This window comes from Pristiophorus japonicus, chromosome 3 (genome assembly GCF_044704955.1).
Source record: "Pristiophorus japonicus isolate sPriJap1 chromosome 3, sPriJap1.hap1, whole genome shotgun sequence".
Lineage (NCBI taxonomy): Eukaryota > Metazoa > Chordata > Chondrichthyes > Pristiophoridae > Pristiophorus > Pristiophorus japonicus.
In genome coordinates this window covers 306316011-306332102 of record NC_091979.1, presented here as the reverse complement: position 1 = coordinate 306332102, position 16092 = coordinate 306316011, and the positions used below count along the sequence as shown (strand labels likewise).

The following is a 16092-nucleotide window of genomic DNA, read 5'->3' as shown; positions in this document are numbered from 1 at the left end:
GGTTAGACACGGGTCATGAGAAAGCCCAAGGCAGCACAAAGAAAGCAATTCTAGATAGGAAGGGAAAAGTAATAGCTTCTACTGATAAGGAGGAAGAGAAACTAATTGGGTTCTTTACTGATAAGGGTCTTCAGTGTAGCAAAGCTATAACTAACCTACCTGACACCAGCCCTAATTGGGAGATTTCTTGCCTGCCATTGGACATACTCGGGGGGGGGGGGGGCGGGGGGGGAGGCAGAAAGGGATTGGATAGACCAAGTGCTAATCAAATGTGTTCTGTTTTGAAAATGTATATCTGCTGTGCTTTTCGCGCTGAAAAGGGGCTTGTCCAGGGTAAGGTAAACAGGCTCTGATTGAGAGTGTTCCTTTGTCTTGACAAGTCCCGGCTGGAGAATCTTCAATAAAGGTCCTTTACAGAAAAGGCAAGGCGTTCTTGTGTCAGTGTATTCGCTGAAACAGATTGCAGGAAAAAGAATCTGTATTCACACACTCCCGCTCTCACTCCAATGGATTCTTGCGACTTTGTTGTACGAAATGAGACAATTTAATTAAATCCCCAAAACAGCAGAAACATTTAATTCAAATGCAGATTTCACATCTAAAATAGCCAATGGGGGCTGGGGGAGAGACGAGATAACCCAGTAATAGCTCCCACAGCACCAATACTTGGTGGTTGGAACCAGCTAGAGTATGTCCCTCATGTTGTGTAACCAGTTTCTGGCAATAAGTGGCTATGATGTAAGCTGCTTCTTTTTAACAAAATCTAGTCCTCGGGCTCCATCTACTGGCCATTTAGTGCAGAGGCGTTTTGGATTGGAGATCAAATGTTTAAACTGGCCATACAAGTATATATACAACCTACACGTACAGCACCGTGCACTGCAGACGTACGGATGCTGAGACGAGCACAGCAGTCTGCGCAGACCCCTACCTGCGAGCAGGATAGGAGCGGGTCGGGGAGTGGAAGGAGCAGCATGGCGGCATACCACTCCAGAGAGCAGCACGTGCTGAAGCAGTGAAAAGGGACGTCATCAAGGTCCAGGTCAGTGATTGGAGCGTGGGCAGGTACTGAAGGAACGGCGAGGTCGGGGCGAAGGAGCGGCGAGAGGTTGTAGAGGGACGTGATCGGGGCCCAGGAGAGGCGTGAGTTCGGGGCCCAGAAGAGTCGAGGGCCCAGAGGCAGCACGGGCCAGCCCACACTGCGATATGTGTGTGCACTAGGTCCGTGCAGCAGAGCTGGTCTCCAGTCGTCTTAGTTAATCCTTGCTACTGGAGCAAGACCTAGCTCTGGCGAGCCCGTGTGGTGACTGGTGTGCAACTGTCACCACACGTTAAAAAAATCCACGCACAGGAATCTTCCACCCTTAAAGATTTAGTTTGGACCTGGAATTTTAGGTCCATCATTGAAACACCTATGAACTTTTTGACGTGGAAGCAAGTCATGCTCGATTCGAGGGACTGCCTATGATGATGATGATGAAGATAGCACCGTTACATAATAAAATATCCCAAAGCACCAGACAGCAGTGGAAAACCAGAGCCTGAAAGAAACCAATGGAGGCAAGAATAAGTTTCTGGTTCTGCAAAAAAAGGGTTTTAAATCAAGAGGCAGGTTTTGAAACAAGTCCTCTAGAATGTAGCAATTTCGGGTTACTAACAGCACCAGTACAGGTAGGTAAACATGTAGCTAGAGTTGTGTGGAATGGGTGGGAAGTTCGCAGATTCCTGGGCAAAGTATTAACCTCACCGGAGGTTAACTAAAGCTTTGGGAAAATAGGCCAAATACTAATATTTGGGGGAAAAGCCAGTGAGTAGAGCAGGCAGATTGGAAGGGAAAGATTTAGCTGTGTAGATAATAAGCGGATAGGTTTAACAGGGCAATGTAGTTTAAAAAAACATTCTGGTGCAAGAAGACAAAAAAAATCAATAGAGAACAAGAAACAATATTGGAGAAGTAGAGTCAATGATTAAAACAGACAATCATTACAACTAACTGAAGCTTGCCTGCAGCAGGATCAGGACTGACAATTAAATATACCTGGGCATAAAACTTTCAAGAGGGCGGGAATAGTGGTATTGTCTCTAATGATCATAGCACGAGAGTGCAGAATCTAAACAGGAGTGGTTCAAAAGGTGCCTCTTCCGATTTAGCAGAATAGCAAGGGATTGGCCACATCACTGGAAGTCCAGACAGGACTGTGTTCAGTGTGTTTTTGAATAACTAACATCTATTAAAAAAAATGGGATAAGGAAAATGGTGGTGTATCTTCGTCAGTATGTTGCTACTCCCACAAGGAAGGAAGCATTACTTAACCAGGTTCCAGGTAAAAAAGTAGAGCAAGTAGGTAAGCTAAAAAAAAGGGGAACATATGGAGCAACAATGACCACAATATAGTTGGGTTTAATGCAAGAACTACAGAGCAACAGAAGGGTACTTGACTGGTAAAAAGCAATTTACAGCCAGGTGAAAAGGGACCTAAATGGAAGAGGAAACAAACAGAAGCATATCTCAGCATTGGGAAATATTTAAACAGCAGATGGAAAGGGAACAAGTCAAATATGTTCCAGTAAGTTTTCGCAGGCTGGGGTTCAATAAATAGGAAGATTAGATCAAATCAGCATTTACAGTTCATTACTCCGCATCCACTAGACAGGCCACAAAATTACTTAACCCCACTGGCCGACCCCCCCGTGGCAATGCACGTAGGGAGTGTAAATTACATGCATTCTTCAAGTCAAGGAGTGCGGAAAATTATTGAATCGAGACGGAGGTAGGACTGTGAAGACGTGCGAGAACAGGACAGAGGGGGAAGCTACAATGGCATGGGGTGGGGAGAGAGTAACGTAGTGCAGTTTGAGGTAGTCTTTTCATCTCACTGTAAATTGCTTTTTTCCAGTCAGGCACCCTCATCCTTCACTTCTCTTTCATTCATCATTCTTACAAACATACAAAATGTTAATTCATTCTTACTTAAACCCGACTATGGTGCGATCGCACGTTGGTAGAATAAAGTGAGAGACCAGGAGAGGGTCATTAGAGGTTTGCATAGGGTGGGAGGAAGGTGGGGGAAGAAGAGGAGGGGGGTGGGGGAAGAGAGAAAAAGAGAGAGAGAGAGAGAGAGAGAATAAATCAGCAGTCACTGGAGGATGTCAGGGTGTGGTTGGAGGCTTAAGGAAGATGAGGGCTTCACTTAGAAAATTAATTTAATACAAGGCGATCAAGAGGCAAATTAATAGGGACAGGGATAAGGGCAAGCGAGAGGACCGCAGTACTGCCAGACCAGCAAAGGAGATGGGCAGTGAGCTGGCGAGCAATCGAAGGCAGCTAAGGAGCAAGCAGTAGCAGGCAAAATGGTCCAGCAGCCAGGACAGCCATCTAACAAGAGGCACAGTAGCTGCAGCAATACTGCTGTTAAACAGAAAGGTTTGGGAAGCACGGGTCTCAGGAGCAGAACCCATGCTCCTTGGCAAAAGTAGGAAGAACCTACTGGGCCATTCAGCCCTCGATCCTGTTCCGCCATTCAATTAGCTCATGGCTGATCTGTATCTTAACTCCATTTACCCACCTTGATTTCATAACCCTTAATGCCCTTGGGCAAAAATTTGGCAGATGAAGTATAATGTCGGAAAACTGTGAGGTCATGCACTTTGGCAGAAAAAAAATCAAAGAGCAAGTTATTATTTAAATAGAAAAAGATTGCAAAGTGCTGGGGGCACCTGTGCATGAAACACAAAAGGATAGTATGCAGGTACAGTAAGTGTTCAGGAAGGCCAATGGAATCTTGGCCTTTATTGCAAAGGGGATGGATTATAAAAGCAGGAAAGTCTTGCTACAGCTATATAAGGTATTGGTGAGGCCACACCTAGAATACTGCATGCAGTTTTGGTTTCCATATTTACAAAAGGATATACTTGCTTTGGAGGCAGTTCAGAGAAGGTTCACTAGGTTGATTCTGGGGATGAGGGGATTGACTTATGAGGAAAGGTTGAGTCGGTTGGGCCTCTACTCATTGGAATTCAGAAGAATGAGAGGTGATCTTATCGAAACATATAAGATTATGAGGGGGCTAGACAAGGTGGATGCAGAGAGGATGTTTCCACTGATGGGGAGACTAGAACTAGAGGGCATGATCTTAGAATAAGGGGCCACCTATTTAAAACTGAGATGAGGAGAAATTTCTTCTGAGGGTTGTAAATCTGTGGAATTCGCTGCCTCAGAGAGCTGTGGCAGCTGGGACATTGAATAAATTTAAGACAGAAATAGACAGTTTCTTAAACAATAAGAGGATAAGGGGTTATGAGGATCGGGCAGGGAAGTGGAGCTGAGTACATGGTCAGATCAGCCATGATCTTATTGAATGGCAGAGCAGGCTCAAGGGGCCGTATGGCCTACTCCTGTTGCTATTTCTTATGTTTAACACGAATCTCACAATCTCAGTTCTGAAATTTTCAACTGACTGCCAGCCTCAACAGCTTTTTGGGGCAGAGTTTTACAGATTTCCACTACCCTTTGAATGAAGAAGTGCTTTGTGACATCACCCCTGAATGGCCTAGCTCTAACTTTAAGGTTATGCCTCCTTGTTCTGAAACCCCCACCAGAGGAAATAGTTTATTTCTAATTACCCTATCCACTCCTTTGATAATTTTACTCAATTAGATCACCACTTAACCTTCAATACTCAAGGGAATACAAGCCTAGTCTATATAACCCATCTTCATAGTTTAACTCTTAGCACCCCGATATCATTCTGGTGAATCAGCGTTGCACTCCCTCGAAAGCTAATATATCCTTCCGGAGGTGCAGTGCCCAGAACTGAATGCTGTACTCCAGCTGGGGTCCAACCAGAGCTCTGTACAACTGTAACATAACTTCTCCACCCCTTTGTAGTCCAGCCCTCTTCAGATAAAAGCCAACATTCCATCAGCCTTTTTAATTTTTGTACCTGTCCACTAGTTTTTAGTGTTTTCTGTACTTGGACCCATTATCTCTGCTCATCCAGTTCTTCGCCTCTTACTATTGAAAATACTCTGATCTATCTTTCTCAGGTGTAAAGTGAATGATCTCACACTTTCCCACACTGAACTCCATTTGTCAGTTTTACCCACTCGCTTAATCTATCAATGTCCCTTTGCAACTGTTTACTGAGTCATCAGCAAACTTTGATATACAGCTCTCTATTCCTTAATCCAGGTCATTTATAAATAGTGAAAAGCTGAGGCTGCAGTACAGATCCCTGGGGGTCACCACAAGTCACATCCTGCCAATTTGAGTCCATACCCAAGACATATCTTCACTAAGGTGTCTGCTGTTCTCCAAGAAATACACTGCTATAGCACCACCCTGTGTGAATGGCAAGTAAGGTACGTCAATCAGAATAGAGTAAGGGTTGAGTTCAGTTGATTGATGGTCACATAACGTTAGGATGCATACATTACTCATTGTGCCACCGACAGGTGCAATACAATTAGATTACTCACTATTTGAGTTGATGACTTTAATGAGCTAAATTGCATAAGTTCTGAACCCAAACCATTGACCTCACCTCAGTTCCAAACTTTATTTGAAGTGCTAGAATATCCAAATTCTCTCTCCTAGTTTGGTAACGCCAGCTGGTTACTGTATCTATCAGCACAGTGCCAAGTTTACCAGTACTTACTAGGAGATACAATGTTGTAATTTTAAACTAACGTGAAATGAAAAAACTCAATTTCAAAAGCATTGCTCATCATAGGAGGAGATACAATGTACCGTCATTTTAAACAAAGAACCAGTTTGGTAGCTTGCTCCCATTTAACAGCTAGCTATCATTTGAATTCACTTGAGAAGAACAGCAGTAGGTTAATCAGTCCCTTGAACTTGTTGCACCATTCTATTAGATCATGGTTGATCTACACCTCAACTTCATTTACCCACTTTTGATCCATATCCCTTGATACCCTTACTCAACAAAAGTCTTGCAAATTTCAATTGACTCCAAGCATCCAAATCCTTTGGGGAGAGAGTGCCAGATTTCCACTATTGTGTGTGGAAAAAGTGCCTCCTGATTTCACTCCTAAATGATCTAGCTCCAATTTTAAGATTGTGTCACTAAAGAACTATTTTCTCTATCTACCCTATTAAATCCCTTTATCATTTTAAACACTCAATGAGACCAGTCCTCAATCTTCCAAACACAAGGGAATACTCACAATTTTACCCTTTAAACTCTCCAAGGCCAATATATCCTTCCTGAGGTTTGGTGCCCAAAACTGAACGCAGTATTCCAGATGAGGCTCTGTACAACTGAAGTATAACCCTCCTCTTTGTATTCCAGCCTCAAGATAGTCAATATTCTATTTGGCTTTCTGATCACATTTTGTACCCGTTCTCCAAGCTACTAGTGATTTTGGTTCCTTCGTACTTCCACAGTGCCTCGTTTCTCGCTATTTAAAAAATATTCTGATTTGACTCAAATCCAAATCCTTACACTTTGCCATAATGTACTCTAAATACCAGTTTTGGTTACTCATTTAATCTGCTATGTTCCTTTGTACCTTCCTCTACTCAACTTTATGTGCCTAACCTGCTGTCATCTGCAAACTTGGATATACAACTTTCTATTCCTTCATCCAAGTCATTAATATATATGGTGAAAAGCTGATGCCCGCAATAGATTCCTGGGGACACCACTTATCACATCCTACAATGAGTGCATTTTCTTTATCCCTACTCTCAGACTCCTACTTCCAATGACCAACCTAGGTTACAAGGTTCCTTCCAATTCCATGCACTTTCCTTTTTGCTAATCTCTTGTGCGGAAACTTATAAAATGGCTTCTGGAAATCCATATACAACATCCACAGACGCTCCCCTATCCACCATGCTAGTGACTCCTCAAAAAATTCAACTAGATTAGTCAGAGATGACCTGCCCTTCACTACCATGCTGACTCTCTAATTAGCTCATTGCTTGTTGAAGTGCTCAGTCACTCTCTGATGATAGATTTCAGTAACTTCACCACAGCTAATGCTGAATTGACAGATCCTTAGTTTTCTCAATTTTTCCTCCTTCCTTTCTTCCCTTCTGGAATGGCATTTGCAATTTTCAAATCCAAAGGCACAATTCCTGAATCTGGAGCACTTTGGAAAATTATGACACATGCATCTGCAATTCTCTCACCCATTTCTTTTAATGAGTGAGGGAGCTGCATCTGGCCCTGGAGTTTTGTCTATCTTAAGTCTCGTTATTTTCTCCATTATCTATCCATCAATTCTGTGCAGATGTGGCTCAGAACCTACATTCTCACGCCTCAAAATGTTCTTGATCTTGCTGAAAAGACCTCAAGGTACTGCGGAGAGGCAGACTTTTTTGCAACCTTCTCAGTTTCATTCCTTCATGGGACAGTTACCACAAGTTTACTGAAAGAGCAATGCACATTTTTACTTCCATATTGCCGACTAATTCTTTTGAAGTGTCTTACTGCAATAATTTTCACACGAACATAAAAAAACGAACGGCCGTAAACCACTAGCTGCTCCGTTGAGCTTATCCCATATTGTCACAATGCAACTTCTAGACAACACCCCCACGCAATTGCCTGGGAGAGGCAAAGAGAAAAAAAAATCATAGGCCAATTTAGGAAAATGACTGATAAATTCCTCTCCAACACCCAAAAGTGAGCAAACAAGTTCCAGGTGACCATTGTGACTGGGAGAGACATCCAACAATACCCACCTCTACCTTCTACATGAAGCTGTGATTGCCACACCCAGGAGTTTGTCCAGCTCCCCTTTGAAAGCATGCAGTGAATCTACACTCGTGCCAGCAACTTGTACCTCATAACATCTAGCCTGGTTCTATGCTTGTGTAACATATTCCTCTCCCTTGTGCCTTCTTAATTTATCTAATTTGAATGGTTTATCCACAAGGAGCAAATCTAATCCTTTTTTGAAGACTTCAATCAAATCTTAAAATCACACTTTCGTAGAGTAGAAAGCCCAGCTCTCCAAACATATTGTGATAACTAAAGGTCTTTAAACAACGTTATCCGTCTAGTGGCTCTCCAGTGAACCTTTTCCAATGCCTCTCCATCACATATCATACAAGAGGACCAAAACATGGCACAGTATTCTGGACGAGACCTAACCGGAGTCTTCTACCGAGACAGTGTAGTATTGGCTTTGTATTTAATTATCTTGGCAATACATCCCGACAATTTGCTTTTGCAATAGCCCTGGGGCTTCAAAATTAATTCACTACAACACCCAGCTCCTAACTCCAACTCTGCATCCTGGAGCACACAACCCTGCAATGGTGAACAGATGTTGGGCTTTGCTCCCACCCAAGTGCATAACATTACATTAAAAGACAACTGCCAGATGTGGGTCCATTCCCCATTGACATCTGCCTGTAATCCAAGATCCTTACACCTGCACCTGTCTTTGTGACTGTCCAATTCATCCCTTTCTCCTCCCACAAAGAATCTGCAGTTACACATTATTCAATCTAATTAATATGCAGGGGGAAAATAAAAGATTAACGGAATTGCAAAATTCAAAAGCAATGAAAAGAATCACTAATTTAACTACCAGGAATTATTGCTCAGTAACCAATTACTACACTAAAAAAATCTCATCACAAGATTAGCCACAAGTAATGGATATAAAAGGGGAAGGCTGGTAATAAAATCAATAAAATGTTTAACACATGGCAAGTGTGTGATGAATTGTAGTATTTGGCACAACTTTGTACCCCTGAATACACATTACAAGCAAGCATTAACCATCACTGCAATGCAATGAATGTTTACTCACTGACCTTTGCATGTGTCGTACTTTATGGCTATGAATATCTTAGCAGTCAAAAGTACAATGACCTTTTTCTACAAATACGTCAAGCACACTTAATATGCAAGATAAAACACCGTCCCCGCAGTTCAAGTCACACGATGCAAGAGCACCTTAATTCAGGAATCGAATTTAATTGTCGATGCCTGGTGTTCTCTGCCAAGACACCCACCAACTTGGAAATAGAATTTTAAATAACCTAGCTTCTCATCTGTACAGAGGCTCAAGAATACTTCAAGGACATTACAAATCTTGGATGTTAGATGGCACAGACTAACTGCTTAACCTGAATTTGAGATTTATGACATGGTCACATAAGCTTGATCATCTCTGCCTTGTAGCTCAAACCCATATGTTATTCTTCAATTTTTACTTTAGGATAATAGCTTGTCCCAGAACTATAGTGATGAACCTACAAACTGAGTCTGTGACACTTCTGACTATCATCCACTTCAGTATTTCACATCTCGAGATATGTTTGGAAAGATTTTTTAATTCCACAATGATGTACAAGTCCTGGCCAATGTCAGCTACTGTATATCCTGCTCAATGTGGCCCTGGTTTAAGATAATGGAATATTGAATGATAATTCACCATCATTCTACAGTTCAATCAGAAACTTATCATGAGCAAGCTTTAGGAACAGAGTTTACATGAATTCTAACATTCCTGCAAATGTTGATCTTGACTATTTTCAAATTTTCCGAACCCCAGAATTCTTCAAATCAGATGCCACTTTTTTTTTTAAAAAGGTTATTTTAAGTAAATTTTAATGCTACCGAGGTGAGGAATGTTAGTGGTGGGGACTAGACGCGTCCATTTTGACCATTCGGTGTAGATATGATATCTCTCTTCGAAACATACAAGATTCTGAGGGGGATTGACAGGGTAGATGCTGAGAGGGTGTTTCCTCTGGCTGGAGAGTCTCGAACTAGAGATAGTCTCAGGATATGGGTTCCCAAATTACAACAGTGACTACACTCCAAAAGTACTTCATTTGCTGTAAAGCGCTTTGGGACGTCCAGTGATCGAGAAAGGCGCTATTTAAAGGAAAGTCTTTCTTTCTTTCCTTCGGTTTCACTCTCCCTCAATCTCGCTCATCACTATCTCCACTTCTCCCTCTATCTCTTTCTTGCACTTCAAATATCTCTCTCCCTTATCACTTTCACTCTCCTCTCGCCAACTCTTTCTCTTGCCCTCTTTTTCTTTTTACCTTTCTTTCTATCTCCCTCCTTCTATCTCCCTCCCCACCCCTCCTCTTTGCTCCATCTCGGCTTCGCTCCCCCCAACCCCCTTCATCCTTGTCCACCCCCCCACTGTTCTTTTTAAGACTGAGATGAAAAGGAATTTCTTCACTCAGAGGGTTATGAATCTTTGGAATTATCTACCCCAAAGAGCTGTGGATGCTTAGTCGTTGCATATATTCAAGGCTGAGACAGATAGACTTTTGGATATTAAGACAATCAAGGAATATGGGGATAGAAATATAGAAACATAGAAAATAGGTGCAGGATTAGGCCATTCAGCCCCTCGAGCCTGCACCGCCATTCAATGAGTTCATGGTTGAACATGCAACTTCAGTACCCCATTCCTGCTTTCTCGCCATACCCCTTGATCCCCCTAGTAGTAAGGACTACATCCAACTCCTTTTTGAATATATTTAGTGAATTGGCCTCAACAACTTTCTGTGGTAGAGAATGCCACAGGTTCACCACTCTCTGGGTGAAAAAGTTTCTCCTCATCTCGGTACTAAATGGCTTACCCCTTATCCTTAGACTGTGACCCCTGGTTCTGGACTTCCCCAACATTGGGAACATTCTTCCTGTATCTAACCTGTCTAAACCCGTCAGAATTTTAAACGTTTCTATCAGATCCACTCTCATTCTTCTGAACTCCAGTGAATACAAGCCCAGTTGATCCAGTTTTTCTTGATATGTCAGTCCCGCCATCCCGGGAATCAGTCTGGTGAACCTTCGCTGCATTCCCTCAATAGCAAGAATGTCCTTCCTCAAGTTAGGAGACCAAAACTGTACACAATACTCCAGGTGTGGCCTCACCAAGGCCCTGTACAACTGTAGTAACACCTCCCTCCCCCTGTACTCAAATCCCCTCACTATGAAGGCCAACATGCCATTTGCTTTCTTAACCGCCTGCTGTACCTGCATGCCAACCTTCAATGACTGATGTACCATGACACCCAGGTCTCGTTGCACCTCCCCTTTTCCTAATCTGTCACCATTCAGATAATAGTCTGTCTCTCTGTTTTTACCACCAAAGTGGATAACCTCACATTTATCCACATTATACTTCATCTGCCATGCATTTTCCCACTCACCAAACCTATCCAAGTCACTCTGCAGCCTCATAGCATCCTCCTCGCAGCTCACACTGCCATCCAACTTAGTGTCATCCGCAAATTTGGAGATACTACATTTAATCCCCTCGTCTAAAGCATTAATGTACAATGTAAACAGCTGGGACCCCAGCACAGAACCTTGCGGTACCCCACTAGTCACTGCCTGCCATTCTGAAAAGTACCCATTTACTCCTAATCTTTGCTTCCTGTCTGACAACCAGTTCTCGATCTACGTCAGCACACTATCCCCAATCCCATGTGCTTTAACTTTGCACATTAATCTCTTGTGTGGGACCTTGTCGAAAGCCTTCTGAAAGTCCAAATACACCATAGCAACTGGTTCTCCCTTGTCCACTCTACTGGAAACATCCTCAAAAAATTCCAGAAGATTTGTCAAGCATGATTTCCCTTTCACAAATCCATGCTGACTTGGACCTATCATGTCACCATTTTCCAAATGCGCTGCTATGACATCCTTAATAATTGATTCCATCATTTATTATCGATGTCAGGCTGACCGGTCTATAATTCCCTGTTTTCTCTCTCCCTCCTTTTTTAAAAAGTGGGGTTACATTGGCTACCCTGCACTCGCTAGGAACTGATCGAGAGTCTATGGAATGTTGGAAAATGACTGTCAATGCATCTGCTTTTCCAAGGCCACCTCCTTAAGTACTCTGGGATGCAGAACATCAGGCCCTGGGGATTTATCGGCCTTCAATCCCATCAATTTCCCCAACACAATTTCCCGACTAATAAGGACTTCCTTCAGTTCCTCCTTCTTACTAGACCCTCTGACCTCTTTTATATCCAGAAGGTTGTTTGAGTCCTCCTTAGTGAATACCGAACCAAAGTACATGTTCAATTGGTCTGCCATTTCTTTGTTCCCCTGATTCTGACTTCAGGGGACCTACGTTTGTCTTTTTCTCTTTACATATCTATAGAAGCTTTTGCAGTCCATTTTAATGTTCCCTGCAAGCTTCCTTTCGTACTCTATTTTCCCTGCCCTAATCAAACCCGTTGTCCTCCTCTGCTGAGTTCTAAATTTCTCCCAGTCCCCGGGTTCGCTGCTATTTCTGGCCAATTTGTATGCTACTTCCTTGGCTTTAATACTATCCCTGATTTCCCTTGATAGCCACGGTTGAGCCACCTTCCCTTTTTTATTTTTACGCCAGACAGGGATGTACAATTGTTGTAGTTCATCCATGCGGTCTCTAAATGTCTGCCATTGCCCATCCACTGTCAACCCCTTAAGTATCATTCGCCAATCTATCCTAGCCAATTCACGCCTCATACCTTCAAAGTTAGCCTTCTTTAAGTTCTGGACCATGGTCTCTGAATTAACTGTTTCATTCTCCATCCTAATGCAGAATTCCATCATATTATGGTCACTCTTCCCCAAGGGTCATCGCACGAGATTGCCAATTAATCCTCTCTCATTACACAACACCCAGTCTAAGATGGCCTCCCCCCTAGTTGGTTCTTCGACATATTGGTCAAGAAAACCATCCCTTATGCACTCCAGGAAATCCTCCTCCACCGTATTGCTTCCAGTTTGGTTAGCCCAATCTATATGCATATTAAAGTCACCCATGATAACTGTTGCACCTTTATTGTATGCACCCCTAATTTCCGATTTGATGCCCTCCCCAACATCACTACTACGGTTTGGAGTTCTGTACATAACTCCCACTAACGTTTTTTGCCCTTTGGTGTTCTGCAGCTCTACCCATATAGATTGCACATCATCCAAGTTAATGTCCTTCCTAATTATTGCATTAATCTCCTCTTTAACCAGCAATGCTACCCCACCTCCTTTTCCTTTTATTCTATCCTTCCTGAATGTTGAATACCCTTGGATGTTGAGTTCCCAGCCCTGATCATCCTGGAGCCACGTCTCTGTAATCCCAATCACATCATTCATGTTAACATCTATTTGCACAGGTAATTCATCCACCTTATTACGGATACTCCTTGCATTAAGACACAAAGCCTTCAGGCTTGTTTTTTTAACACCCTTTGTCCTTTTAGAATTATGATGTAGTGTGGTCCTTTTTGTTTCTTGCCTTTGTTTACTCAGCCTTCCACTATTGCTTTTTACCTTTCTACCATCTGTATCTGACTCCATATTATTTCGCCCTGTCTCGCTGCATAGGTTCCCATCCCCCTGCCATATTAGTTTAAACACTCCCGAACTGCATTAGCAAATGTTACCCCCAAGACATCAATTCCAGTCCTGCCCAAGTGCAAACCATCCCTTGTGTACAGGTCTCACTTCCCCCAGAACTGGTTCCAATGTCCCAGGAATGTCAATCCCTCCCTCTTGCACCACTGCTCAAGCCACGTATTTATTCTAACTATCCTGCTCCCTCTGCTCTGATTAGCACGTGGCACTGGTAGCAATCCAGAGATTACTACTTTTGAGGTCCTACTTTTTAATTTAATTCCTCGCTCCCTAAATTCAGCTTGTAGGACCTCTTCTCACTTCTTACCTATATCGTTGGTACCTACAAGTACCACGACAACTGGCTGTTCACCCTCCCTCTCCAGAATGCTCTGCAGCCGCTCCGAGACATCCTTGACCCTTGCACCAGGGAGGCAACATACCATCCTGGAGTCTCGGTTGCAGCCGCAGAAACTCCTATCTATTCCCCTTACAATAGAGTCCCCTATCACTATAGCTCTCCCACTCTTTTTCCTGCCCTTCTGTGCAGCAGAGCCACCCATGGTGCCATGAACCTGGCTGCTGGTGCCTTCCCCTGGCAAGTCATCTCCCCCAACAGTATCCAAAATGGTATATCTGTTTTGGAGGGAGATGACCGCTGGGGACTCCTGCACTACCTTCCTGCTCTTGCCTTGTCACTTGGTCACCCATTCACTATCTGTCCTAAACTTTACCTGCGGTGTGACCAACTCACTAAATGTGCTATCCACATCTGCCGGGAGTGAGAATTGAGGCTGAAGATCAGCCATGATCTTACTGAATGGTGGAACAGACTCAAGGGGCCGTATGACTTACTCCTGCTCCTAATTCTTAAGTTCTTATTTCTACAACAGGCATAGAATGGGTTGGATGTCAAGCAAAGCTGACTTTACTCTGTTCCCACAGGTTAAATCCAATGTCAGAAGAGTAACTACACTCCCTCCAATCCAACAGTCTCAAAGTTTTCCATTTCCGAAATCAACAATGCAAACAGCCTGCGTATCATCTATTTGGTGTCAATGGGCACTGAATTGTAAACAACTCGAAGCTTTGTGCTGTGCTCATATTTAACAGGTAATGGATTGAAAACTGATTTCTCATACGACCCTGACAGCTAGGGAGAAGAGGTTCTCGTTCTACCAGTCTATCGTAATATGATCAAATGAAATACCTAGAGGGACATGAAACTAAAGGTTGGGGGAAAGAGAAGGTAAAGACAGCATTATATTGAATACATTGGAGTTGCAAAAGGAGATACAGGAATGCATCAGCAAAGCTGTGTCATTGCACCAATGCTCTTCTCAATCTTTCTCGCTGCAATACTTCATTTCACCTTTAACAAGCTCCCTCTCTGGAGTGGAGCTAAGCTACAGGACGAACATGAAATTATTCAACCTCCGTCACCTCCAGTCCAGAACCAAGGTTGTTCCAACCTCCGTCATTGAATTACAGTATGCAGACGACGCTTGCGTTTGCGCACACTTGGGAGGCCGAACTCCAAACCATCATTAACACCTTCACTGAAGTGTACGAGAGACTGGGCCTTACACTAAACATCCGTAAAACAAAGGTCCTCTATCAACCTGACCCCGCCTCACAGTACTGCCCCCTGATCATCAAGAATAATGACCACGCAGTTGATAATGCGTGAACAGCAGTCACTTGGCTGCCTCAAGAACTGTTTGATTGACACCTGGCCACAACACTGTGGTGATACACTACAAATTTGCATATATTAACATTTGAAGAACGACAAACCTGAGCCAAATTGTTTCTCATCAGGGAGTGCTACCTACAAGTATTTATTATTATTTCTCCCCGACACCCAGAGAACTATGGCAGATACAATTAAAATAGTAACATTCACATTACCCTGACCATCTCAAGTTATATAGCAACTTTTTTTATATACTACTCAAGGCGCTTCACAGGTGGGTTATAAAACAAAATGTGACACCAAGCCAATAAGGAGATATCAAGGCAGATGACCAAAACCTTGGTCAAAGAGGTAGATTTTAAGGAGCATCTGAAAGGAAGAAAGGTAGAGAGGCGAAGAGGTATAGGGAGGAAATTCCAGAGCTTAGGGGGTTGGCAGCTGAAGGCACAGCCACCAATGGTGGAGCGATTGAAATCAGGGATGCTCAAGAGGCCAAAATTAAAGAAGCGAAGATATCTTGGGGGGGGGGGGGGGGTTGGGGCTGGAGATAGGGAGGGAGGGAGGAGCGGGGCCATGGAGGGATTTGAATATAAAAACCAGTACAATACATTTTCCTATATGGTACATGACAGAACTCTGCTTCCATCACACCATACAATCCGATTTCAGCGTTTTCCCTGTTTCCAATGGATTGCAGTAGGGCTGCTCTCTTCAGCACTACTGTCTGCTGTACTACAGCAGTCTATTCTACATTTTACATCATGGCAAGGATAGTAGATACATCATGGCAAGCGACTCGATACTCGCTCAGAAAAACTGAAATTCAACAACTGCATATCAAACACAAAATTAAACCAATACTGCAGAGGAGCAAGGTATATTTTGTCACAATTGGTGACAGCTATAATAGTGTCAACATTATTAATTTCGCATCACAACTGATGTGGTGCTAAAGCCATTCTTGAGATCAGTCCTATTTTAGCCGGCACGTCTAATTACAAACAAATCTATTTCAGTTTGGAAACTCAATGATTCTTGCCGGGCGAGCAGAAT

The 16092-nt window shown here is 43.1% G+C and overlaps 1 protein-coding gene across 1 annotated transcript in view; it reads right to left on the bottom strand.

Moving 5' to 3' along the window:
• ccdc6b (coiled-coil domain containing 6b) overlaps positions 1 to 16092 on the bottom strand; it is a 72140-nt gene that overhangs the window by 46367 nt on the left and 9681 nt on the right. Inside the window, exon 2 of the mRNA XM_070874073.1 lies at positions 8798 to 8861. Within this exon, the coding sequence (XP_070730174.1) occupies positions 8798 to 8861 (64 nt within the window). The remainder of the gene's footprint in view (positions 1 to 8797; positions 8862 to 16092) is intronic.